The following is a 26,611-nucleotide window of genomic DNA, read 5'->3' on the forward strand; positions in this document are numbered from 1 at the left end:
GAAGACAGGAGTGCTTGGCATGCTATGGTCCATGGGGTCATGAAGAGTCAGACATGACTAAACGACTAAACAACAACAACAACCATTCTTAGAAAGTTTTGAACCGGACCTTTGGTACAGCGTGAACACTTTTTGCAAAAAAGAAAAGAAATGAAATGAGCCACATACACATTTATGTTTTTGAATATGTAAGGCCGCAGAGGCAAAGCGAGGCCATATTCTGGAGCTGCTTGGCAGGAGCTTTTGTTGGAAAGATGTGTGGAGAATAATTAGTTTAGTACTCAAAACTCCAGAAGAAATCTGTGCCTCCACAGCTATCTTGGGAGCGTTGCTAAATGCTGTTGCCATGAGCAACGAATCCTGTCCTTGTGACCATGAGTGAATGATGTGGATGGCACGAACAACCCCTCCTTCCCTGAATTCCCTGCACATGGCGAAGCCTTTGCAAAGAAGGGGAAGGGTTATGTCTTGTGCCTGGCGGGACTGACAACCTGACTCTCAGGGGGTCATGAGGAGCGGAGAGTCAACCTCTTATTTAGCACCAGGACCCTGCGCTGCAATGCAGCAATCGCCTCTTTCTCTTGCCTGATTCTGTGTGTCTTCAAAGCACACATTACTTGTGGGGACGCAAAAGGGGGCTTCTTCACTGGTGGCATCAGTGCTTTGGAATGCACTCCCTGATGAAATATGAGAGGTCCGATCTGTATTGGCATTGCACAGGCATTCCCATGATCTTTAGATCCAAATCTCCTGTTTGTATTGATGTGTTGTTCTAACGTATATTTGAATCATGGGTGTTTATATTTTAATGTTTGTATAACTGGTTTTAATAATTTGCAAACCGTTTAGAAGCCTATTTTGGCATGAAATGGTGTATAAAGTTGTTGTTGTTAAACATGAGTGAATGGCTCATTTTGTGCTGTGCTTTGAAGGCACTCTAGGGCAGTTAGAGCAATTCTGATGCCTCTGTGAGTCTGCAAATCTCATCACACAGTGAGAGTTTGATCTCATTCTTCTTTGAATCCCCGAAGATACCAAGAACTCTTAAAGATATCTGGGGATTGGGGGGGGGGGGTTCCGAGCAAAAACAAGTAATGACTGGGCCGCCTGTATTTTGTAACTATATATCCAACACTGTAAGTCCTAGACAAATACACACTACTGTGAATTCACAGAGCCCTGTTAACAACTGAGACTCAGTGCTTGGATAGACATTGGCCCCCTGTGCACTGAACAGCACAACACACTAAAATTTACAGTTAGGAGGCATATTATGAGCTGTAGAGCACAGAGAAATATGGAAAGATTTGTTCAAGGTGTTTGGAAGGTTTTGATGAAACCCATTACAGTTTTATGAATGTAACTTCAAAATGTATTCCCAGAGGGTGAAAATAGGGCAGCACCAAATAGAAAGAAGGAAGGAAGGAAGGAAGGAAGGAAGGAAGGAAGGAAGGAAGGAAGGAAGGATATATTACAACAGGCATACAACAGGCATCGACCCTCCAGATGTTTAAGACTACAACTCTCATCATCCCTAGCTAACAGGACCAGTGGTCAGGGGTGATGGGAGTTGTAGTCCCAAAACATCTGGAGAGCCGAGTTTGCCTATGCCTGAATTTCAAGAAGAACTCAACCATTTGTATTCTTGTGTTGCTGAGGAAGACTTCCACTGAAACACGCTGGGCAAGTAACTATTGATATGATCACATTTCTCTGAGCAGCGAGATGTTCCAGAGGTGCTGTTCTATGTTGTTTTCACAAATCCATGCATCTTTATGCAAACTTTCCCGTAATCTACATCTTTGTGTTCATTTTGTTGTTGTTGGCGAACTGCACCACAAAATTCAGAGAGGTGTAGTGTTTGAGGGATCATTGTGATTAGGTTTTGGGAAGTGTGGAATTGGTAATTTCACATTTCAACGTGAACCAAATTCCTCTTCTCTCCCCCCCCCCAGCTTGAAACTTACTCAATATTCCCCCTCATCTTCATATTGAAAGAGAACTTCAGTAGCGATAAGCAAGCGGCTTTTCAGGTAAGCTTGTCCACCATTGCTGATCTTCATACCAAGAAGTACTGACTGGATAGCTCAGTTGGTTAGAGCATTGTGCTGATAATGCCAAGGTTGCAGGTTCGATCCCCGTATGGGACAGCTGCATATTCCTGCATTGCTGGGGGTTGGACTAGATGATTCTCAGGGTCCCTTCCAACTCTTTGATTCTATGAATCCCCTTCCAAGTCAAGGAATCACCAGAATGCATTCTAAAAGTCGCTGGACCAGTCAGCTGAATATTAATACTGACCCACTCCATAAATGCCAGACAGCACATGATGCTGATTGTCCAGACCAGTACTCGAAATCCTTTCCAGCGAAATGCAATTCAGCTATACTTCTTTTCTTTAAAAAATGCCCGATGTTTGGTAGTAAATATATGTTGTGAGAACAGAAACAAAGTAAGAGTAAGGAGAAATATTCAGACAGCGGTGAAGCAGTGCCAGACCTCTGGACCTAAAAGGAATAATCAGGAAATATGACGTCTATCCTGGTTCTGCTGATGGTTTCTGTATTCCCCTTTCATCTTTCATTACAGTTCAGCACATTTCTACTTTCATTTGCTCTTAGATGGATAATTTCATACCAGGGAAAGCAAGACGAAGGGAGGGCTTTTTTTTTTTTTTGGCCAGGAAAGGTGTGCAATGCAAAGAGTTTTCAATGCGCTCAGGGGCTGTTTATGCAAGGAGAGGGTTGTTGTTTTTACACATGTAAAAACAAGGCAAAATGATACACTGGTAGTACATTATCTGTCTATGGCAGACACTGCAATCATAATTTTACATTTCTGTCTCTTTTTCCAAAAGATCAGCATAAGAAGGCTCACTATGCATTTAAAGCACATCCAGTGCAGATTTAAAGCAAATGATTGCAAAGGTTGCAGTTCAATCCCCATATGGGACAGCTGCATATTCCTGTATTGCAGGGGGTTGGACTAGATGATCCTCAGGGTGTCTTCCAACTCTATAATTCTATGATTCTCCCCTCCACACAAACATACTCAAAGAATCCTGGGAGCTGTAGTTGCCCCTCATAGAGCTACAACTCCCAACACTCCTGAAAAAACTACAGTTCCCAGAATTCTTTGGGGCAGTCATGTGCTTTAAATGGATATTACGTGTGCTTTAAATGTATAGGGCAGATCCACACATAGCCGTACTAGTATTTGTTATTGACAGCTGGTTGTTGTTTTTTATAGTACTGGAAAACTAACATGAAGTGTAATAATGGTATTTGGCAATCCCCAGAGGCATATGTTAGCCTGTTGAAGCACAGGCAACAAAGAGTCATGCCTCAGCACTTAAAAAAAACCAAGTAATTTCTTATGGCATGCACCTTTATAGACGTTACAGGCTGCAGTTTGCAAAAATGCCATAGTAAATCTCAGTGCTTTAAGTTGCCACAAGATACATTAGTTTATTATATTTGACAGTACGTACTGATCACTGCTGGAATGCAATAGTGTACAGCATGCGACAGAATATTGTCAGGTGCATGCACAGAGCACATAGGGTATGGCTGCACATCACCATCAAAACCAGAAATCTTAGGGTACAACCCATTATACCTGGGAAGTAATCTATTTGACCCCAATGAGGATTGCTTCTGTATAGGTTTTGCATTGTGTTTAATTACAGGTTTAAGCTGATGAATCAATTAAGTCTGCATGCATGTGAGATAAAAACCAACAGTTCTACAAAGAAAAGCACCTCTTCTTTGCTTTTAAGGTGATGCACACCAGTTCACAGCAGGCATCTTCTTAGATGAGCTATTGCCTCCTGGTTGAAATAGAAGAGGACATTGCCCTTTTCAGGATAGCACTGGTTGCAGGGCCAGCCCACTCATGAGGCAAGGTGAGGTGACTGCCTCAGGTGGCAGTAGGAGCACGAGCTCCTGGGGACACCAGCTCCCCAATGCCCAAAAAGCATGGAGGCATAGCGCACAGCCAACCATGACAGGGCTCCAGTGGCCAGCTCCTTTTCCTCCTCCTGCAGCAGAGGGAAAAGAGTGTTGACACCAGAAGGAGGCTCAGTGAGAGAGGGGAGGGTAGGTCCGGGCGATGGACATGAACAATGGGGGCGACAGAAGGGTTGCTGGGAAGAAGAGATGGGGTTGGAGTGGGCAAGAGACGGAATAGGCTGAGTGCCAGAGGACATTATAACTAAGAGACGGATAACACGGTTTTGATTTGGACTGTTTAAAGATGCTGGTCAGGTCGTCCGGAGAAGGGCACCCGGGTGAAGGAGGGTGATCTTTTGTATTGAGTTAAAATAATAAATGTTTTTTTTTCTGTTAGAATTTATTAGAAATAGAGATTTGAGGAGATTTTTAGGGGAAACAGGAAGCTAAAGGGGATTATTATAGAATTAAAGTGTGGGGAATATAATTGATGGGATTTAATGTAATTTGATATCATAAGAATTTATTTAAGATAATTGAATTAATGCAAAGAATTAGAAAAATTGCCAAAATGGGATATAATATGACCTGGGAAGGACGGAACGGGGAAGTCAAAGTTTAATACAATGGTTTATATTAGATGTTTAATTTTTATAAAAATTCTTTTTTCTTTTTTCCTGATATTTTTTGCTTTTTTTGTATGTTTTTTTTCTTTTTTCTTCTTCTCTCTTTTTCTCTTTTGTGCTAAAGATATAAAGTGGATGTGAAGATATACTGATTTGATTTGTAATGTTGGAAAATTCAATAAATATTATTGTAAAAAAAAAACAAAAAGCATGGAAGCATAGCGCACAGCCAACCATGACAGGGCTCCAGTGGCCAGCTCCTTTTCCTCCTCCTGCAGCAGAGGGAAAAGAGTGTTGACACCAGAAGGAGGTGTCACTGGCCATTGAAGCCACACAGCCACCACATTTGGCTCCCCTCCCAGCTCCCCCCCCCCACAACACTGGGACATTGGGACATCACACGTGTGACATTGCCACCCCCCCAATTGCCCTGGCACCTCTGGATGACAGGATCCACAGGGGCAGCAGATTCCGGTGTAGATCTTCATTCCCCGCTTGCTCCTGATCTAGATCTTCACTCACTCCTTCCCTGGCGAGAGAGGAGGGATGCCATTTTGTGGTTCACCTCAGGTGCCAAAATGTCTTGGGCCAGCCCTAACTGGCTGTGTCTGCAGTTTTTGAAAACGTGAGTTTTAAAAATAATTGCATTAGAAAAACAAAAACCTGCTGACCAATTAATCAGAGGTATGTTTTTAGTAGATTAAAGTGTTTTTAATCCAATGAACTAATCAATTATATGCCGTAGGGCTGAACTCATTATTTACCCATTGTGAACAGGGACTATTCCAAAGTCCCTGTTCATTCAGCATCCATCTGTAATTGCAGATCCATCTGTAATTGCATACAGCACTGGTGAAAATCACTTGTTTTTCATTCAGGAAAAACAAACCATGAACCCGGGTTTGGACATACCACCCAGCCAGACCATGGTTTGTTTCCCAGCAGTGTGGTAGCAGCAGGAGTGGGGCAAGAAGATAGTGCCCACAATTTCAGCAGCTTATGCCACCATGCTAAAGGTTATCATTTAAACCATTTTCTATATATATATATAATGTAAACTGGGTATGTTCCTTCGTCTCCAATGTTCAACAAAACCGCTTGACCAATACCGTTGAAATTGGGACACAAAGTCAAATGTGACTACCCAAGTGACCCTATGCCGTTTTCAAAGACAGATGTGTCACCTACGCCAGGCAAACTCCCCCAAACCCCATGTTTCAGAACACACAAATCATTCAAAAGTGCATGCTGGGAGCACAAGAGAGATTCCGCAACATCGCCCTCTAGCGATGGCTATACTGGTACTACATCTGGAAAAGCTTCACTCTCTACTGTATCTCGGCTCGGCTACGCAGTCTAGGCCGCTTTCAAGACTAGGCCGAGTGGAGGTGGGGGCTTGCCTAGGTGGGGGCTGGGGGAGGAGGGGGCGGGATAGGTAATGGGTCGGAACAGGGTGGGGGGAGTCACAGGGATACGCCTGTGTAAACATAACACATGTAAAACAGGGGCACTCTGAAGGTGAGGGGGGTCTGAAGGAGGACTCTGAGGCTCCATTTAACAGCCTGAGCCACGGCAATGCGTGGCAGAGCCAGCTAGTAGTTTAATATAACTATGGTTTAAAGTGATGCGTGAATAAGGCCATTGGGCTGCATATGCTTATATGGATGGATGCACATATAGCAGTACATATTATTTACTATGCCTTACTAGCTTGATATGTAAATTATTTGATTTCTGTAAAGCAGTGCTTTCTCAAAGCTTCTTTTTCCCAATGCAATTCACGAACCCTCTTTCGATGCAAGTTTAACTATTATTTGAATATGGTCATGTACCTTCTTGATGTTGCTGTTCCAAGGCTACATTTCTACATCCATTTACCTGGGAGTAGGGATGGAGGAGAAATTCAATCTTGTTTGCATTGCACAAAATTTGCATTTCTCAAGGCAATACATGAACCAAAATGCACCTGTCCCCCAGGTTTTAGCCATCCTTTGAAATTTGTACTTCTGTGAAGTTTGCAATGCAGTTCTCCGGTCAAGTAATGTGTACACACCAAAATGTACACACAAGGATAATGTGTGCATAAAATACAAATATTAGAAAATAACATACAAAAATGCATTATACAAGGGGAAATTGGTTGCAAAAATATGCACACTAACAAAACTGGCATACAAAACTGTGTTTAATAGGAGAAATTCACACTAAAATGCTGACAATTTTTCATAAAGATCTGAAAAATAAAACCTCACAAAGTACTGCAGAAATATGAAGAACTCAGTTTAAGATTAGGAAAATGAGAAAATGAGAGAAAGCAGAAAGGACAGCTTTGTCCATCCCTATCCAGGAATAAGCTCCACTGAACCCAAAGGGACTTACTGCTGAGAAGACATGTATAGGATTGCACTGTAAGCTTTTCCTCCCCATGACTTGTTATTAAACATAATAAGAGACTTTGAGATTTGGCAGCTCCTGTAATAACATATGCAAGACCTTTTTACAGTATCAACTGCCTGGCTGAAGCCTAGAGTGACGTCAAATGTCTCACGAGCACTGATTGGCTCCAACCTTGCAAAAACAACATTTAAATGTTGCCCTACAGGTGATTTTAGAATGGAGAGCAAATTGCTTCGATTTTCAGTCTTAAGTTGTTTCCCCCCCTCATCCCATCTCAGGATCCCAAGAATGCTTCCCCACATTTAAGAGGTAATTCTATTTCATATGACTATATGACTCCCCTTTATTTTGATTTTTTTGAAATTCGGGTTTTGCTTTGCTAAAGAGCATAATGGTTGATTAATTGAACAAGGAACAACAAGCAATCAATGACCGTGTTATGTATTATTTGATGTGTCATTTTTTACATTACTTTGCAAATACTGTGCAGCAAAATAGATATTGCTTTAGATTTAAAATCACCATAATAATCACAGAACAGTCATATCAGAGTTATGTGACAAGTCCCGCTGATTCCCATGGGAGAGATTTAAACATCCATCCATGGGACCTACTAATTTAGGAATAAATCCAATTGAACTCAGTAGGGCATACTTCTGTGTAGACAGGCATAGGTTTGCACTGTAAATCAATGTGAACAACATGCAATTGGGGCTATCTAAAAGCGAAAATTCTCAGGTATGGCTTTTGCCATGCTTCTTTTGCTGTATCAACTTTGTAAATGTCAGTAATTCAGCTTTTTATTTAAACTGCTTGAGAACAAGGATGGCTGGTGATGTGATGTTTCTTGGGATTTTGTTGTAATGTATATTCCCAATGTCTATTGTGTATGATGCAAAATATTTAGATTTTTTCCCCACTGTGTTTTGAGATTTGCAACTGTTTTAAAATATTAATAAAGCTGGTTACTTCTATCTATATGGTACAGTGGTACCTCGGGTTACAAACACCTCGGGTTACAGACTCCGCTAACCTGGAAGTAGTACCTCAGGTTAAGAACTTTACCTCAGAATGAGAACAGAAATTGCGCAGCGGTGGCGGGAGGCCTCATTAGCTAAAGTGGTACCTCAGGTTAAGAACAGTTTCAGGTTAAGAACGGACTTCCAGAATGAATTAAGTTCATAACCAGAGGTACCACTGTAATGCGTTCATTTTTTAACCTAAAAGATGGAGTTGTCCACAGTAGCAGATCTGATGTGGACAGATCTGGGGGTAAATGTGCATAAATGTTAATCTCTTCTGCGTGATTTGTAGATTTTGCAATGTTCTACTTAGGCAAGATCTCTTAGGCTCGCAGACCAGAGAGGTGAAACTTCTCCTCCAGCTATGGACTTATTTTCTCCTTGGGGCAGGGTGTGGGGTGTGAACAGTGCCATATTTACATATAAGCTAAACAAGCTATAGCTTAGGGCCCCACTCTCTTGTCCTTCCAAATATACTTCTTCTTAATTGTATTTCAGTTCAACAATTACTTTGATAAAATATATACAGTGGTATCTCTACTTACGAATTTAATGCGTTCTGAACGCACATTCATAAGTAGAAAAAAATTGTAAGTCGAATCCCATAGGAATGCATTGGGAGAAAAAATTCATAAGTCAAAGCAACCCTATCTAAAAATTCGTAAGTAGAAAAAATCCTATCTAAACCGCATCCAAGATGGCGGGCGGAGCTCCGTTCGTAAGTAGAAACATTCGTAAGTAGAGGTACCACTGTATTTTGTTATGTGCAAATGGCTTTAGATACCTATTACAGTGGGACCTTGGTTTACAACCATAATTCGTTCCGGAGGTCCGGTTGTAAACCAAAACAGGTTGTAACCCAAGGCATGCTTTCACCAATTGGGCCTCAAAAAGGGGGTGTGTGTAATAATAAAAAAGGTTGTAATCCCCCCAAAAGGGGCACGCACTTCCAGGTTTGACGTGGTTATCATCCAAAATGGTTGCAATCCAAAACAGTTGGAAACCAAGGTACCACTGTAGGTCTATAAATTACCATATAGCACATATTCAATACAAAAAAAGTGGCAATTTGTTGTTGACAAAGGACAGATGGACGTATAAAGGACCCCAGTAGCTTAGGGCCTCATCAAACCTAAATCCGGCCCTGGGTGTGAGGCATCATAACTTCCTGTGCCTCTTCTGGGAATACAGTGGACGCTCGGGTTGCGAACGTGATGCTTGTGGGAGGCACGTTCGCAACCCGCAGTGTTTGCAACCCATGTCTGTGCATCTGTGCACGCATGGGTCGTGATTCGGCACTTCTGCGCATGCGTAAAGCGTGATCTAGTGCTTCTGTGCATGCGCATGTGCCAAAACCTGGAAGTAACCCGTTCCGGTACTTCTGGGTTTGGCGCTGAGTGCAACCCAAAAAAGCACAACCTGAAGTGGCTGTAACCCAAGCTATGACTGTATATTTATCAAACACTGTATAGTCTTATATACCTGCTACATCCAGGTAACAAGTGCATTTACCTGAATGGAATCAAACCAATGAAAACACATGGATCACATGACACAGACTCAAGAGACTCAGAGTGCCCAGAGTGGCTGGGGCAACCAGTCAGATGGATGGGGTACAAATAATAACCATTATTTGGAGGAGGCAACCATCAATTGGCTGAAAATGCCATTTCAGAAAGGGTAAAAAGACCCCAAAAAAATTAAACAAATTATGAAATTATGAACTGGGTATCGGCCACTGAAGGCGCCTGGGTGAGAGAGCTTCAGTTGGTCCTCTAGATGACAACTCCAAGGCAAGAGAAGTGTGTGGTGACAGACGGGCCGCTGTGGAGATTCGGCTTTCTTGGCAGTCCACTTTATGGAATGGGGGAGGGACTTGGGCCACCACCCTCAGCCCTCCTTCCTATGGCTTAGTTCTGTCATTACTGGGATTTTTAAAAATCTGTATTGTTGCTTTATACTGTACTACTATGTTGCACATTTTGAAACAGTATACCACCATGGGGACAGAAAGGAAATTCGTAAATTACTGATATAACTAGTAAACAGCCAACCATGGTTGAAATGAGTTATTATGCTACACACATATGAGTTCAGAGCAGCTTAAAATTGTTTGGGTCAACTCAGCCCGCACTCTAGAATGTGTGCACTCATGCATGAGAGAGTATGTCTTATATGTGGCACAATAAAGTTAATTCAGGAGGGATTCCACACACATGGGGAAGGAGATAGAACTACCTAAACCCCTGCCAGGTCCATGACAGTCAGTGGGGAAAGAGTTGGGTGTATTCTTTCCCCCCTTCCTTCCCAGTATAACTTTATTGACACCCCCCCGTTGCTTTCAGCAGGAGGGAAAATACCCATTCCAGCTGCAAGCCAGAGGAGTAATGGTGGTGTACCTTTCTGCTACCCCAATGAGGCACTTTCCACTAACAGGGAGGGAAATTCACAGGATCAAGTAGCCCCACGGTAGACAGTCTGGAAAGATACAACTGCTCCCTAAAGCATTATTTAGCAGAGCCCTGTTGCAGTGGTGGGGGAACATCTGGCCCTCCAGATGTTGTTGCAGCCCCAGCTTGCATGGCCAATTGCATGCTGCAGAGGAAATTTGGGGCACACAACTCTCGGGGTCTCGCAGGTGGCTCTAACGAGCGCTTTTTGGGGGGCCGTGCTCTCGTGAGAGCCAAAGCGGGACATCCCAGGATCCAGTCAGAGACTGGGATGGCTTCTGTAATTCTGAGATGTCCCGTTGAGGGGTATGTAATAAGTAAGGGTGGCAGGAATTGGAGTCCATCATCACCTGGAGGTTCACGGCTTCCCCACCCCTGTCCTCAGCAATTATATAAAAAAATAACTGTCCCACGTTTCTCTCAGGTGTCATTTGTGGGATGTCTTCTTACGCAGTGCAGTTCTGAGGCTCCATGGTAAAGGAGACGACGTTTCCAAGACATAGTCAACATCAGGTATGCCTGGAGCTCTTTGCTGAGGTATGCCAAAATCTGTTCCTGCTTCACTTCCAACTATTCTATCTTAGAACTAGGCTATGTCAGTCTTCTGTAACCTGGTGTCTTAAAGGTAAAGGTAAAGGGACCCCTGACCATTAGGTCCAGTCGTGACCGACTCTGGGGTTGCAGCGCTCATCTCACTTTATTGGCCGAGGGAGTCGGTGTACAGCTTCCAGGTCATGTGGCCAGCAAGACAAAACCGCTTCTGGTGAACCAGAGCAGCACACGGAAATGCCGTTTACCTTCCCGCTATGACGTGCTTTCGAACTGCTAGGTTGGCAGGAGCTGGGACCGAGCAACGGGAGCGGGGATTTGAACCGCTGACCTTCTGATCAGGAAGCCCTAGGCTCAGTGGTTTTACCCACAGCGCCACCCGCTGTGGTGTCTTACCACCTGGTGTCTTACCATCTGCCTGTTAGGTAGGTTTGTACTAACATGCAGGCCACACAAATTTCTCCTCCATCCCTAGTCATGTAACCAGAATGAAGACTAGGCTGTTGCCTTGCAGTAAAGAACACCTGAAGATACCCACTCTTGAAATTCTTACATGATATAAGCAAGCCAGTGTGCTAAAATGAATGGCCCAATACCTCTATATGTGATGGACTGTTGATTGTGTGTATGTTTTTTTATAGGCTGGAAAAGGTGAAGGATGAAGCTAACCCTCCTGTATCTTTGCCTCATGGGCACAGCTTGGGCCGTGTTGGTGAGCATTTCAGATCCAGCCAATTTGCTAGGCCTCCTCTTTTTTAAAATTTTCCTCTGTGTGGTCACTCAGCACCACTTTTTCTTTCTTTCTACCTTAGCTGCGCAAACCCCGTAAGGCAGGATTTGGAAGTAAGAGTGAAGAAGTAAGTAAATTTCCTTCCATTTTTCCTCATTCAACCAGCTCTGTATTTCCAGGGGCTACTCTGTCCCCCAATAATCCAAGCCCCTCGCAGGAGGTTTAGTCTGTTTCAGCTAGTAAACACTGCTTCATAGTAATAGAGCAGCCTGACTCAGAGATGGCCAAAGCCAGAGGTGAATAAAGGGGAAGGACCATAGCAGAAGAGAAAGTCTCAGATTCAATCACTGGCATTTTCAGGGCTGGATCTACACAGATATTTAAAAAAAATGCTGTGAAAATGCTTTTTTAAAAAATGTAAAATATATATGGAATTTGCCATTAGCTCATCTGTGCCACCTAATATTACATTTGTATAATGCACTTAAAGCATTATATTTCCAGCTGTGCAGTCATACCTCGGTTTAAGTACGCCTCAGTTTGAGTATTTTCAGTTTAAGTACTCCGCGGACCTGTCTGGAACGGATTAATCCACTTTCCATTACTTTCAATGGGAAAGTTTGCTTCAGGTTAAGTACGCTTCAGGTTAAGTACAGACTTCCGGAACCGATTGTGTTTGTAAACCGAGGTACCACTGTATAGCTGAGTCCTAAGTATGGCTAGGAAAAAAACCCTGCCTGAAATTCTGGAGAGTCCAACTCACCTCTGTTCCTAAGCATTGTATACAGTGGTACCTCAGGTTACAGACAATTCAGGTTACAGACTCTGCTAACCCAGAAATAGTACCTCAGGTTAAGAACTTTGCTTCAGGATGAGAACAGAAATCGTGCTCCGGCGGCAGCAGGAGGCCCCATTAGCTAAAGTGATACCTCAGGTTAAGAACAGTTTCAGGTTAAGAACGGACCTCTGGAATGAATTAAGTTTGTAACCAGTGGTACCACTGTATACGCCCCATCCCCAAAGAGAAGCAACAGTCTCACACACTCTCTTATGCAAACATGTTCCCCTGATGAACCAAAAATCTGGCAGCATTAGAGTGGCCAGGTGAAAAACAGAACAGGGCAGGACTCTTGCACCTTTATTTGTTGGGTAGGAGACTGAAACTCAGCAGGTGTAGCTTGTCAGAGGGCAGGGGGATGAGCCCTGCCTTCTTTTACCCCTGTCCACCCTACGCAGAATTCTTCCATGCCTGGGTTCAAATTTCCCCACTTCAAGTTTGTGTACAGCTGTAGTTCTCAGCTTATTGTCTAGGCAGCTCTGAAAACAAGTCTTGTGAGATTTGGCAGGCTTAGAAAATACTTTATGACTTCCAGCATTTTGAAATGACTGACAGGATGCAGGCCAGGGATAATTTACCCTCCCACAGTGCTAGTGAAGCCAATAGGGCTAGAATCAAGTTGATTCAATTGAAAACCTGTTCTGTTTAAATACTGTTGTTCATGGAGAGCCAGATTCAAATGAAACACACTCTGACAGGTATATTTCTTCACAGATGATGCAGTTTGGTCCCTATGGCTACATGAATTCACCACAAGTAAGTTCACTCTTTTCTTGGTTTTTGAAACATACACTTTCTATACTTCAGAGGATAGCTCAGTCAGTAGACCATGAGACTCTTAATCTTAGGGTCATGGGTTCAAGCCCTACATTGGGCAAAGCGTGTCCTCCCTAAAAGAGGGCACATGTTGCGGTGAGACCTGGAGACTGATCTCCTGGTTGTGGGTGGGTCTATTGGATAGCCACAGCACCCAATTGATAGGTCCCTCGTTGCTGGGTTTAATCTGGCCAATGGGGTGCAGTCTAAACGGTTCAAGGGACCTACATATACCCATGCACATGACCCAGAGCTTCCTCTTTCGGCTCGTGCATCGGAACACCCACCCACCTCTCCCTACTTTTAGGGCATTTTGCGATTGACCTTGCTATGCTGTCATGTGTCATCTGTCGTTGGGACAGGGGCACAGCAGGACTTTTCCCCACTTGGATGATTGGCTGTTGCCATTTGGGTTTCACCTGCCGCTTGGCAAATCGTCACAACTTGTAAGGTTGCGGATAGGCACTGGTTCATGTGATAGGGATGGGAGAACGGTGTCGCCATCCCTACGTGAAGGGTATTCCATTAAAGGAATCCAGGGACTCAACTTGGTTTGGTCAACCCCCGAGAGGAGGGGGGGTTGTGCCTGTGCCTGAGTCCAGGGGAGCATCCGGGGGGTGAACAGAGTCTGTTCCCAGGCTTTTCACCTATCTCAGTAATAGGCTGACCTATGATGGTGCCCTGGGTCAGCGCTACCTGCAACGGTGTAGGGAGCTAGTCGAATCAGAGCCTATGCAACCATTCACTTTTCTGTAATCAATAAAGTTGTGGCCTAAATTCTGCCAAAAACCAAAACTAAAATTTGAGTCAAATGTGCATTTATTTAGGGGTGTGTGTGTTGTGGTCTGGGTCTGAACATGCAAAAGATTCCTGCATTGCAGAGAGTTGGAATAGATGATCCCTTTCAACTCTATTATTCTATGATTTTATTACATGTTTTTATTATTATTCTTTATTATTCTTTTATCATTATTTGTACCGCACCCATCTGTACCCCAGTCACTCCGGGTAGCTTCCAACATATATTTAAAAACATGTATATCCTGCCTTGCCACTAAGGATCTCAATGTGGCGCACATGGCTCTCCTTCAATTTATCCTCACGACAACCCTGTGAGGTAGGGTTGAGGGAGACCAAAGGCCATCCAGCGAACTTCATGGCAGAGAAGGTAAGTGAACCTGGGTTTTGCTGGTCTTAGGCCATCCCTCCAATAAGAAATGCTATCTCATCATGTGCTGCTTTTATTTCTCTTTTAATCACATTTCAGCTGGCTCATTTGGCAGCTTCGTTATATGGCTACCGCTCGGGTTTCCCGCAGATGTTCCCCCAGCAGCCTATATTGCCCCAGCAGAGATTTTTCCTCTGGCCGCAGCAGACACCAGTGCATCAAATCGCCAGGCTGCCCCCACGCAAGCCTCACCAAACTCCAGTGGCCAGGCAGCCAAACATCAGGCAGCAGCCAAGACCACAGTTAAAACCACAATTACAGCAGCCACCAAAGCAGCCTCAAAATACCCACCCTTCTCAGACCCACCAACAAGTGCTGGTTCATCAACCCCAAAGGGGGAAGCAGCAACAGCCTCAGGTAAACAAGCAGGTTTGATCTGGGGGGGGGGATTGCTCCAATGTCCCCGGCATCTCACCGTCAGCCAGTGCAAGGGATCAGCAGGGCGGGCCCTATCATTAGCCAGAATGAGGGATCTGCTTCAGGCTGCAGATGTTGTAGGGCAGCAGTGCAAGTCCCCGTCCCCCCGGCTTCCCTCTGTTGGAGGACAGAGCTGTGAGTTCCACACTACCTTCCTTGAAGCTCCTAATATAATTTGTTTTGCTCAGGTGGGTGGCGGATGCTGTCCCATCGAAGTAAGAGCCGGCTGCCAGTCCAGTCAGCTTCTGTACATGGACCAGGGCTGAGAGGAGGTGCCATTTTGACCTTTGCCTCAGGCAACAATATGTCTTGGGTCAGTCCTGGCCTTCAGCCCTTATATTCCCATCGCTGCATCTCCAGGCCAGGGAAAGAAGCTGCAAATTTTCTACTTGTCACAAAATGTTAGGGTGACCCCTTGGCCTACTTTATGGGGGGGCATGTCCTATCATAGCTGCCAAGTTATCCCTTTTTTACAGGGATTTTCCCTTATGCTGAATAGGCTTCCTCGCGAGAAAAGGGAAAACTTGGCAGCTATGATGTCCTATATTTGAAGGCATTCTCTATTTGAAGGACTGCCCTGCCCGAATATGAGTTACAAATAAAGAACCCCAAGATGGGAGAGCTGTGGCCTTGAAATGAGTATTTGGATGGCAGACCGAGCTGGCACAAATGTCACTTGGTCGCAGTCTTCACACTATGGGGAGATTCACTTTCTTTCTATGCAAATTACAAAAATTATGTCTAAATTGTGCCCTCTTTTGCCCATGCGTAAGGGGCCACCCGGAAGACACAGGAAAAAGACACAAGGGGCGACCCTAGTTTTCATTTTTAGGCTATGATTATAGGGCATACGCATCAGAAAGGAGGGGGAGAAAAATGAGAGCGTGTGATGTATTGCACCACACATTTAAAGCACATCCCCCCCCCCACAAAGCATCCCAGGAACTATAGTTAAGGGCACAGTGTGGGGGTAAACTACAGTACCCATGTTTCTTTCGGGAAGGTGCATGTCTTAAATGTATGGTGTGTTTTGGACATTTTCCACGTTAAGGGGGAGAATGCGTTATGTGGTGTCAGGCAAACCAACAGAACAGAAGCTACTCTCAGTGGTCATTTTAGGCATAGCTGCCAAGTTTTCCCTTTTCTCGCGAGGAAGCCTATTCAGCATAATGGAAAATCCCTGAAAAAAAAGGGATAACTTGGCAGCTATGATTTTAGGCAAAACAATGATAGCTGGAAATACGGGTGGAATCACACTATTCTTTTTTATTGTAATCATTGCATAGTGACATTTTCTTTTGCAGGGAGTGTTAGATTTTTTCATAACAATACCTTCTCTTTTCCCCTCCAGGCATTCCCACCACAGCAACAATATCCTTGGCAATATCCTCAGGTGAACAGATGTTCCATGTTTAACACATGCAGAGAAATTTGACAATCATTTTAAGGGCTACAGTTGTGGGGTATTTTTTTATTATTAAAAAGGACCTCTGATTAATTGGCCAGCAGATCTCTCCTTAAAATAAAATATACTTAAAATAAAAATACTTCTAAGTTAAATTCTTCTAAATTCACAGGTAGAAGATGCTTTCTCAGGGCTGCCAAAGCTTCCTCCACTCAAACATGGGATGAAGTGCTTAGAAACTCATTTTGGCATTAAGCAATATATTGATGGATTCATTAATATCATTAACTGCCAATAATCATACTTTTGAAAATGATGCCCATTGTGGCAGATCTGTACCTTATCTGAAAGAATGCCTACCCCCTCAGCACCGTCATTGAGTCAATACTGTAGGCAGATTGAGCTGATCACTGAAAACTCACATGGTTAATCTACTAAGATTTCTTCAATGGGTTTGTTGCCAGCACCACAGCAACGTTGATCCAATGCATGCTTCCTCACATATCTTTGTGATTTTTGTTTACATAGGAAGACAAGCGAAGCACCAATAAATCAAAAACCACGCCTGTGGTTGGGTGGTTTTGAGGAGATTCCGCGTAAAAATTACGCAGTTCCATTATGATCTATGTTTTTGTACCATGAAAACACTGGGGGGAAATGTGGTTCTTATGGTAGAGTCAACAGGTGCCAAAATGATCTGTCATGTGATGGTGGGTGGAAGGAAGAATCCATGAAAAACTTAAGCAGTATCAGGGTGCTGCTTTTTTTTTTTTTTGGATCGTCGTGTCTCCTAGATCTCTTCCCATTCTCTCTTATCTTCTTGGTCAGTCTGATCCTGTTCAGATGCTCTGATCTCTGATTATTGTGTATGACTTTTGTTATGTAAATCTTGTCATGTTGTAAGCCGCACTGTTGAGCACTGTTTTAACTATGGAAAGGCGGCATACAAATAAAATGATGGCTGATGGATTGGTGCCGCTTCCTTGTTAAACTTTATGTATGAGGATGAGGAAGTAATCACCATCAACATGAGGATGGGGGCAGGGGGAGGCTCAGAGATGCTAATGTGGGCACCAGGGGAAGTCCAGAGGTACTGATGTGCAGTGGTTTATTTTAAAGTTCCCACACAGGGACTGTGGGGCAGAGTGCTCATGCACTTCACCACGTGCACAACCTACACCCCAGGGGTGAGTGTGAAGTGGCCCTAAGTTTAGCTGTGTTGAAATATTTTCATCTGATCTTTATTGTTGTAAAATGCCATTTGGCCAGGATGGTATGTTAAGCTAATCCCTTGTCCAGTCACCAACTAGCAACCTTGGTTCCTTAGTTAGGATATGAACAGCTACCCAGCATTCAAGCCACATCACCCCGGACACTTATAACATTTACTAACAATGGCAAAACTACAATTATGCTAACATGTGGCTGTTTTTCTTCTGCATTGTAGATGTTTGGTCATGGAGGCTTCCAACAGCAACCATTTGGTCCATATCAGGGAGTAAGATATTCTATTTGAAGGCTTCGGGGGGTAGTGGGGACAATTTTGGGGACCACTTAGCTCTATCCCATAGCTAAAGTGGCTTGTTTAATCAGGAATGATTGGTTGACAATGCCTTTGTCTGGATTCTATTAGTATCTCCATGGGCTGTTAGGGATTGTGTTATATTCTTAAGATTATGGATGTTTTAATTGTGTTGTTGTGGTTCTGAAAAAGTTATAAAACTAAATAAGCAAGCCCTGTGAAACTAATATAGATCCATACAGTGAATCCAAAATGCTGTTGATTCTTCCATTAGAAATAGAAAGAAACGAATTCAGTAGAACAAAGGGGGGGAGAAGTTAAGCACTTTCTGCAGTGGGGTGGGTGGGTATGAATCTGCCCCTCATTATTCATCAAATAGTTCGTGTCTGAGAAGCGAGGGAGAACCTTGCGAATTTCAACGCATCATGTGTGCTTAGACACTGGTCTTTATGTTTTAGAATAGCTAAGCAATTTAATTTCTATGCCCTCCCCGCAAAGTCTATCCAAACTTACTCGATTTTCTTTTTCTCCAGCGTATGCCATTTCGACAGCCACCTGCCAGCAATGAAGAAGGGGTAAATACAATTTGATATAATTGGGATGGTGTGAGCTAAACTATATATGAAGCTGCAGGAAAGAGGACTTCCAAGGCATCCTTGTACATTCTCCTGCTATAAAGTTCGCTTGGGAGCCCCACCCTCCCCATGACCTTCAGGAAGGTCAGGATGCACAGACCACATGGCTTTAATGTTTCCTGATTCTAGTGCTCAGGACTGCTGAGTGATGAATAATTCTATTAACAATAAAATTTCATTTGCAATTAGAATCATAGAATCATAGAATCCTAGAGTTGGAAGAGACCACAAGGGCCATCCAGTCCAACCCCCTGCCAAGCAGGAAACACCATCAAAGCATTCTTGACATATGGCTGTCAAGCCTCTGCTTAAAGACCTCCAAAGAAGGAGACTCCACCACACTCCTTGGTAGCAAATTCCACTGCCGAACAGCTCTTACTGTCAGGAAGTTCTTCCTAATGTTTAGGTGGAATCTTCTTTCTTGAAGTTTGAATCCATTGCTCCGTGTCCGCTTCTCTGGAGCAGCAGAAAACAATCTTTCTCCCTCTTCCATATGACATCCTTTCATATATTTGAACATGGCTATCATATCACCCCTTAACCTTCTCTTCTCCAGGCTAAACATACCCAGCTCCCTAAGCCGTTCCTCATAAGGCATCGTTTCCAGGTCTTTGACCATTTTGGTTGCCCTCTTCTGGACACGTTCCAGCTTGTCAGTATCCTTCTTGAACTGTGGTGCCCTAAAAATTGCTAATAATTTTTATTGTATTGGGTGGTATCAAACTATTTTACTCTCTTCATTATATTTGTAGACCCCCTATTATGGATATGGCTACCTTGGGATGGGAGGCAGACCTCCGTATTCTGAAGAGATGCTTGAGCAAGACTTTGAGGAGGCAAAAGAACATGAAGCCCCGAGCCCAACAGCTGATCCTGCAACCAACTCAACGGTCTTGGAAACAAATTCAACCATCTCTAATCAACCAAGCCAGGCAGCAAATGGCACTGCTTCTGGGCTCAGTTCAGTGGGCAATGGGGCTAATTCGCCAGGCCTTGAGAGGAACTTGCTCAGTGGAAACGGGAACCCAACACCGTCACCCACGGCTCATGTGTCAGTAAGAAACGGAGCAACATGGAATGGCATTGATCCCTCAAGTCAAAGGCCTCCATCTCCAGATGTCAATGCCATTCAAAGCTTTCCTTCAGGGGCCCAACAACCACCAGGGTATGGTGCACATGTCTATAAGCCCCTACCAGATATGGGAGATACAAGGCACAATGCTTTGATTTCTAGAGGAGACCCCTCTACCCAAACTAAAAACCCAACAAATTCCTTGACTTATGGAGAATACTCTAACCACAGAGGCAATCTCCGGAATACAAACACCAACCCTCCCTCAATGAACAATAGACCTAACTTATATGAGCAACAAGGGCAACCCCATTATCTTGAAAGGAACCCATCAGGTCAAAGAGAAAGAGTGCCTTTTCCTATTTCTGATCCACAAGGCCAGTGGGATAAAGTTCCAGTCTACAGGGATAATGGTCTAAATCATTCCCCATCTGAAGGCCGTTCCCTGGATCCACAGTTTAATACAGTAGGACGCACTGAGGATGTCTACATTGAAAGAGAAAACACTGAACGGCATCAGCCTTCTGGAATGCACCGAACAAGCACATTTTCCCACCAGGGAGCATTCTCAGCCACAAGCAGAACTCCATTTGAAACAGAAGCCCAGCAGTATGAGTGGAAGGAGAAGCCCTTTATTCATCCAGATCGTGAAAGAGAACAATTTCAATCTTCACAAAACCGGAGGTGGAACAACCAAGAAGATCCACAGGTCTTCCGAGATGCTCCTCCCAGGTATAACTCGATGTATTCATCTGGTTCTTTTCAACGAACGGGACATGCCGCTTACTCTGAAAGGGATCTCAATGGCCAACAAACCTATTCCTTTTATCCCAGAGGATGGGAGGATAGAGAACATTCACCCACAACGAGCCCAGCAAACCAAAGAGAAAGTCCACCATATTCTCCAGATTTGCCTTCAAATCAGATGCAAAGAAACACCTATCACAGAAACGTTCTGCAGGAGCGTGAGCCGTATCCCAGGCAAAACCCATGGACCCAAGAAAAACAGGTGCTTGACCTTGGCAGAGACTACAGAAACCCTCCATTCAATCCAACTCAACACCATGCATATCCAAAATATTCTATGGAGAATCCAGCCAATCAAAGAAGTAAGTTGCCATATGAGGAAATTAACCAGTGGACTCCAGAAGAACATTCTCCAGTTCGTGGCGCAGAACACTTGAAGCAAACAGAAAACACCCCATATCGCATGAACAATGCATTCGGACCAAGAGAAAGGAATTTGGAGAACCGAGCACCACATTCTCCATTACAAAGCAGCACTCTCCTCCAAAGCAGACCACAGTATCCTGAAAGAGATGTTTGGGTCCCCCAAATGGTGGACCCATCTGCTCCAAAAGAAACGTCACCCTACTTTAATACCTACCCCACAGACTTCAGGAAAAACCCAGCGCATGCTGAAGACACGGAGGGAGCCATGCATGGGAGAAGACATCATTCTGACACACTGAGATACCCAGGTGACTACCCAAGAGAACCCAGAACTGTCACCTCACACAAGACTGCCAGCCACCTGTGCTGTGCAGGTGACTCCCCAGTGCCAAGAGAGAACTTACTGGCACCACTGCAAAGTGCTCCTCGTTTCCAGTTTGCTTCATGGGAGCAAAAAGGAAGCTCGACATATCCAGAGAGCAACCACGCAAAACATGCCAGGCATGCCCCCTACCCAGCTGGCATTCAATCAAATCACAGGGATACATCTCTGAAGACTGGGGAAACAAAATCACAGAGAGAAAACTTCGATGCATTTGGAGAGGAAATAGCAGGCCTACAGAATGGTCCACCATGCTCCAAATCGGACCTAAGAAAACAGAATGAACCTGAAGCCAACTATGAAACTGGTCTACCTGCACCTAGGAACACACCTTGTTATGGAAGCAGCATCCGAGGCGACGGGCACAACGTCCTTGCTTGGATTGTGGGGGAAAATCAGTCCAAAAGAGAATCTGAAAGGGCAGCTTCTATGAAGTTTGTTCCTGAAAATGTACCGCCACCACCTCAAGGGATCAGAAGTGCAGCTCTTGATGGTGAAGATGTTAGGAAAGGAGAACGCGCAGCGCTTGGGTTCAAGGGGACTCCATGCTTTGGAAGCTGGTTAAAGCAATATTTATCCAGCACGGGAGCTCCATCTGGTGACCAGCAGCACGATCAGTTTCATCCAGATAACCCATTGCCCACTAGAAAGCCAAACATCATGGTGCCACCTGTACCACAGCCAATCTCTAGTACTAATCCATCTCATGATACAGAAGAAGCACCATCGAAATTCAGATCCCCGGGAGAAGAATTGGCTGAGCAAGCAAAGGAAAGGACGCTGGACTGTTTACTGTTCACAAACAAATGAAATGCTAAAGAGCCTCCTTTTTTCCATGTTTGGAAAACAGCATCTCTAAAAAATGACAACGGCATGCTCATTCAGAGCACAGATGCAGGAAAATGGAACATACATAATTGCATAATTACAAAGAGAGGGAAATAACAGCTGAATTTTGTAGATAGTTTGTGCATGTGCATAATGTAGGTCATTTGGTATTTGGTTTTTCAGACCTCAGCTGGCATTTCACCCATCAACATTCTAACCTTCAACCTTTCTTCTGGTTTTCTGTAGGACTCAACCAAAATGGGCTCGCAAAACTCTCTAACCTAAGCTTACCAATCCCCCCCCCAATAAATCCAGGGACACTTTTCAACTTCCTTATTCCAGGGATGGATTTTGTGAGGGGACTGATCTGTAAATCCAAGGACTGTCCCCGGGAAACAGGGAGGCCTGGTAACCTTACTCTAACCTGTTTGCAGGGGATGGTGAAATTCTTATTAATATATTTCGATTTAGTATCTGCCTTCACCATCAGGTCCCAATTGAATTTAAAAATTCAATATTAAAAACAAATTAAAACAAATTACAGCCATAGGGATAGGGATAGGTGGGGGAGGGGAATTACCTGTATTTCTCTAAATATTCTCTTGGAAGCATGCAGAATTCAAATGGAGAGAGAGAGAGAGAGAGAGAGAGAGAGAGAGAGAGAGAGAGAGAGAGAGAGAGAGATGGACTACGGTCATACCTCGGTTTGCGAACGTGATCTGTGCGGGAGACACGTTCGCAACCCACAGCATTCGCAGCCTGAAGCGCCGCATCTGCACACACGCGTGATGCAATTCGGGGCTTCTGCGCATGCGTGTAACATCATTTTGTGTTTCTGCACATGCGCGAGCGCCAAAAACTAGAAGTAACCCATTCCGGTACTTCCAGGTTCGGCGAGGTTCGCAATCTGAAAATGTGCAACCCTCAGCGTTCGTAACCCGAGATATGACTGTGTGTACTTTTGCCAGGCTTCTCTCCTTCAGACCTTCCCTCAACATGTTAGTAGTGTGGGACTGGTCTGAGATGTCACAGTATGCCCGTATTGAGTATGTGCGATCCTGCTGGCTCTCTGAATAGGGCCTTATGTATATGCTCTAAGCCTTTTTCTTCCCTGCTGATTTCACTTTGCACAATGCTTTTCAAAACAGCAACACCATCAACATCATGGAAACATCGGCATGGCTTTTCCTTACTGGGGAACAAATTACTTGTTTGAAACAAATGTAATCTTCCCCTTCTTTTCTGAACATTTACTTGACATTAAAATGCATTTATTATGGACACTTTCCCCCCCCTTTCATGTCTGTGTGGTGCATTTTCCTGGTTCCATTTTGCTCCGTCTCTCATCGCAGAAGATGCCAATTAAACTGTCACAAGTTTAAAGAAGTTCAGAATTCAAAACTGGCAGGGTTTAATGGTGCTCTTAAAATAGCATAATTAACCAGCTTCCAAGGAAAACAGCAGTCTCCGTCGCTTCACCAGTGATATGATGTAATATAGTCCCAGAGACAGCAAAGTGGTTTAGTACTACCTTAAAGCCAATTAAATGTAAGAGGCGCTGATTTAATCCAACAATAGAAGTACCAGGATGTCAGGTTACATGGGGAGAATGGTCCTCTCTGTCCTTCAGAAGGCAATTAAAATGTTATTTAAGCAGACGGGACACTACACAGGAACACAGGAAATACATAGGCAGGGAGCTGGCCCATCTACTTTGCTATTGTCTGCTACAGTGACTGGTAGCAGCTCTCCAGAGTCCTGGGCAGGTATATTTCTCAGCTGTATCTGCAGATGTTGGGGACTGAACCTGGGATATTGGACATACCAAGTGTGTGCTTTGTGTACACAAACAGGATGGGCTGCAGTCTTGCACACAGTAACAACAATCCACACACAGAGCTGATTTCAAGGGACTTAATTAAACCTAAAGGTGGACAGGTCTAGCCTATTCTGCCTTGGATGTCTTGCATTAAGGCATTGTCCTTTTGATACATGTTGTCACGAACACATCTGCCCGAAGTAGAGAAACACAGCATGTGTTAGTAAGAAGTCAGACAGCTGGGAGCAGCCCTCCTCCCCCTCTCTCTGAGACACAGAAATGAATGTTGATCAGGAGTTAGCAGAGAGTGGGAGGGTGAGAAGTCAGCTTGCTCAAGAAGCACAGGCAGACTTGCAAAGCAGGAGGAATAGCATTTCCTCACTGGAAGAGGAGGCAATTAATCAAGCAAACCCAGAAACATAAGGGTCATAGGTTCAGGATATTCTGCAGAACCAGGAGGCGGTCTTCAGAAGGGTCAACTGATTCATAAGCCGCGGACGTTTGGTTAGACGTCTGAGGCTAACTCTTTGCATTGCAATAAATCTTCAAGCTAATTATGACTTGTGCGCTGTTTTATCAAGATGGCAGTCTGGGCTCCTGACACATGTCCCCAAATGGATGTTTGGACTAAAGGTGGGTTTTGTGTCTGAAAACTGGGTGGCTGCTGCCTGCTTCTATGCATGTCTCAATGGGTTTAATGAGACTTATGTCCAGGGGTGCCAACTTGAATCAAATATTGGGGAGGGGGAGGTAAGCCCCGCCCTGCATAATCGATCACATGAGGCGGTGCACTGACACCATTTGAATGGCAACGTGCATTAACTTTCTGCAATCCTTTGTGTGGCAGGGGGCCATTTGCAGTACTTGGACACACACACACTCCAGGGTAATGAAGATGTAGGTTGATGAGGTGAAAAAGAGGGTCAGGCTTCTATAGCTTTAATTGTTTAGTGAAAGAGATGATTTCAGCAGGTGTAGCTTGCATGAAAAGCTGCACCTGCTCAAATTCCATCTACTACACAACTATGAAAGTTGCCAGTGCCGTTCTCCCTTTTGCAACACATTAAATGCCTAGGTTCCAGCCACCTCTAGCTCAAGCAAGGCCTGTGGGCTGGATGCAACCCTTGGGAAGAAGCAGGAGCTAAGGGGCAGAGCATCTGCTTTGCATGCAGGAGGTCAATTCCTGACATTTCCAGTATGAACGACACTGGGTTGGATGTCCAAATGGCCTGACTCAGTGCTAGATGGCCAAATGGTGAAATTGTGGATGGAAAGAGGTGTGTGTAGACAACTCCGACTTTTGCCTTTCTAGAATGGAACTCTACAAAAGTATGAATCACATTCATTGCTCCACCTACTTTTGCCTTTTGTGTGCCCCCCCCCCCCACTATGGCAGAGCTTTTCAACCTTTTTGAGTCCACGGCTCCCTTGACCAACTGCATTCTTTCTGCGGCACCCCTGTGGGGCTCAGGAGCCCAGTTACGTTCCCCCTTGCTTGCAGAGCTGGCAGCCTCTCACCCTTTTTCAAACACCCTCGACCTCCTCTCCTCTCCCCTCTCCTTGGGAGTTGTGCTGCTGCCACCCCAGTCTCTGAGCTGCCCTCCCTGCCCCAAACGGAGGAGCCTCCTCACACTGCCCCACAAGGGCCTAGGATTTGTCTGTCCAAACCACAAGGGCTGGTGGACTGGCTGGCTGGGCTCCATCGGCTGCTTGCTTGCCTACTCCTCAGCTCCTGGCAACCAGCACCCCTGGCCAGCCCCAGAGGCACCATTTGCCTGCAGAGCTTGTAGTCAGGGCTGCTGCAACAAACAGCTGTGCAGCTCTTTGGGAGGTAGAGACACGAGAGGGCATCAGAGGAGGGAGGGAGGGAGGGAAGGAAGGAAGGAAGGAAGGAGGGGAAGAAAGAAAGAAAGAAAGAAAGAAAGAAAGAAAGAAAGAAAGAAAGAAAGAAAGAAAGAAAGAGACAGAAGCCAGTGTTGTCTGCGGCACCCCTGACCACCATTCAAGACACCCCAGGGTGCCATGGCACACTGGTTGAAAATCACTGCACTATGGTAAGCTGTCTTGAGTCCATATCAGGGGGAAAGGAGGGGTTTACACAAATATATAGCAATAGCATTGCACAAAAGAGAACATCACCATTAGGCTGGGAAAGCTTACCCATCCCGTCTTAAAACACCTATCCTCTCCTAACGCACGCATATATATATATATATATATTAAAAGCTCAAGTGGAACACTTCGTTACAAATGTCTACATTGCCACTATCTCGCAGGGCTGCTTGAAGTATAGGAAGAGGAGCTCCTTGACATGCTCTGTGCCAGCTCAGTAACATTTTCAGGATCTGCACATAAAAACAAGAGGGGAGCAAAATATTACCCTGAACCTTTCTCAACAGCTATAGAAAAGCAGTAAAATCTTATGACACTCATATGGTTGGTTTTACCATATATCTACCATATACCATCTCATATATCAGTACTGTATCTGTTCATTTCACTTCATTAGCCTCAAGCCTGCTGGTTTGCGGGAAAGTGAGGGACACTTCCTATAATCTACAAATTGATGGGCTTATGAAGGAGCCTTGTTGCTCAATGGCACTTTTTTTTGTATGCAGAAGCCCCTAATTTTAATCCTTGGCATCTCCCAGCAGAGTTGAGAATAACTCCTGTTGGAAACCGTGGAGAACCCCCACCAGTTAGTATAGATTGGGTTCAGACCCTTTGTCCTGCCAGATGTTGCTGGACTACA

General features: G+C 44.4%; 2 protein-coding genes across 6 annotated transcripts in view; one reads left to right on the plus strand and one right to left on the minus strand.

Annotated features, from left to right (window-relative positions):
• The first annotated feature begins 1,082 nt into the window (after nt 1-1,082).
• Nucleotides 1,083-22,334, plus strand: ENAM (enamelin). The gene is made up of 8 exons (XM_035097408.2): nt 1,083-11,706; nt 11,807-11,851; nt 13,277-13,318; nt 14,646-14,963; nt 16,375-16,416; nt 17,876-17,926; nt 18,484-18,525; nt 19,338-22,334. The coding sequence occupies exons 1-8, from the start codon at nt 11,653-11,655 to the stop codon at nt 22,020-22,022; spliced, it is 3,279 nt and encodes a 1,092-aa protein (XP_034953299.1). The 5' UTR covers nt 1,083-11,652; the 3' UTR covers nt 22,023-22,334.
• A 9-nt stretch (nt 22,335-22,343) lies between these two features.
• LOC132591255 (uncharacterized) overlaps nt 22,344-26,611 on the minus strand; it is a 45,022-nt gene continuing 40,754 nt past the window's right edge. For all 5 annotated transcript variants that reach the window (XR_009556872.1, XM_060268948.1, XM_060268947.1 and 2 more), the window contains one exon: nt 22,344-26,204. Coding sequence is in view for 4 of the 5 variants with exons in the window: in XM_060268948.1 (XP_060124931.1) it covers nt 26,079-26,204 (126 nt within the window). In the remaining variant the exon portion in view is untranslated. The remainder of the gene's footprint in view (nt 26,205-26,611) is intronic.

Source organism: Zootoca vivipara, chromosome 16, assembly GCF_963506605.1.
Source record: "Zootoca vivipara chromosome 16, rZooViv1.1, whole genome shotgun sequence".
In the NCBI taxonomy this organism is placed as follows: domain Eukaryota; kingdom Metazoa; phylum Chordata; class Lepidosauria; order Squamata; family Lacertidae; genus Zootoca; species Zootoca vivipara.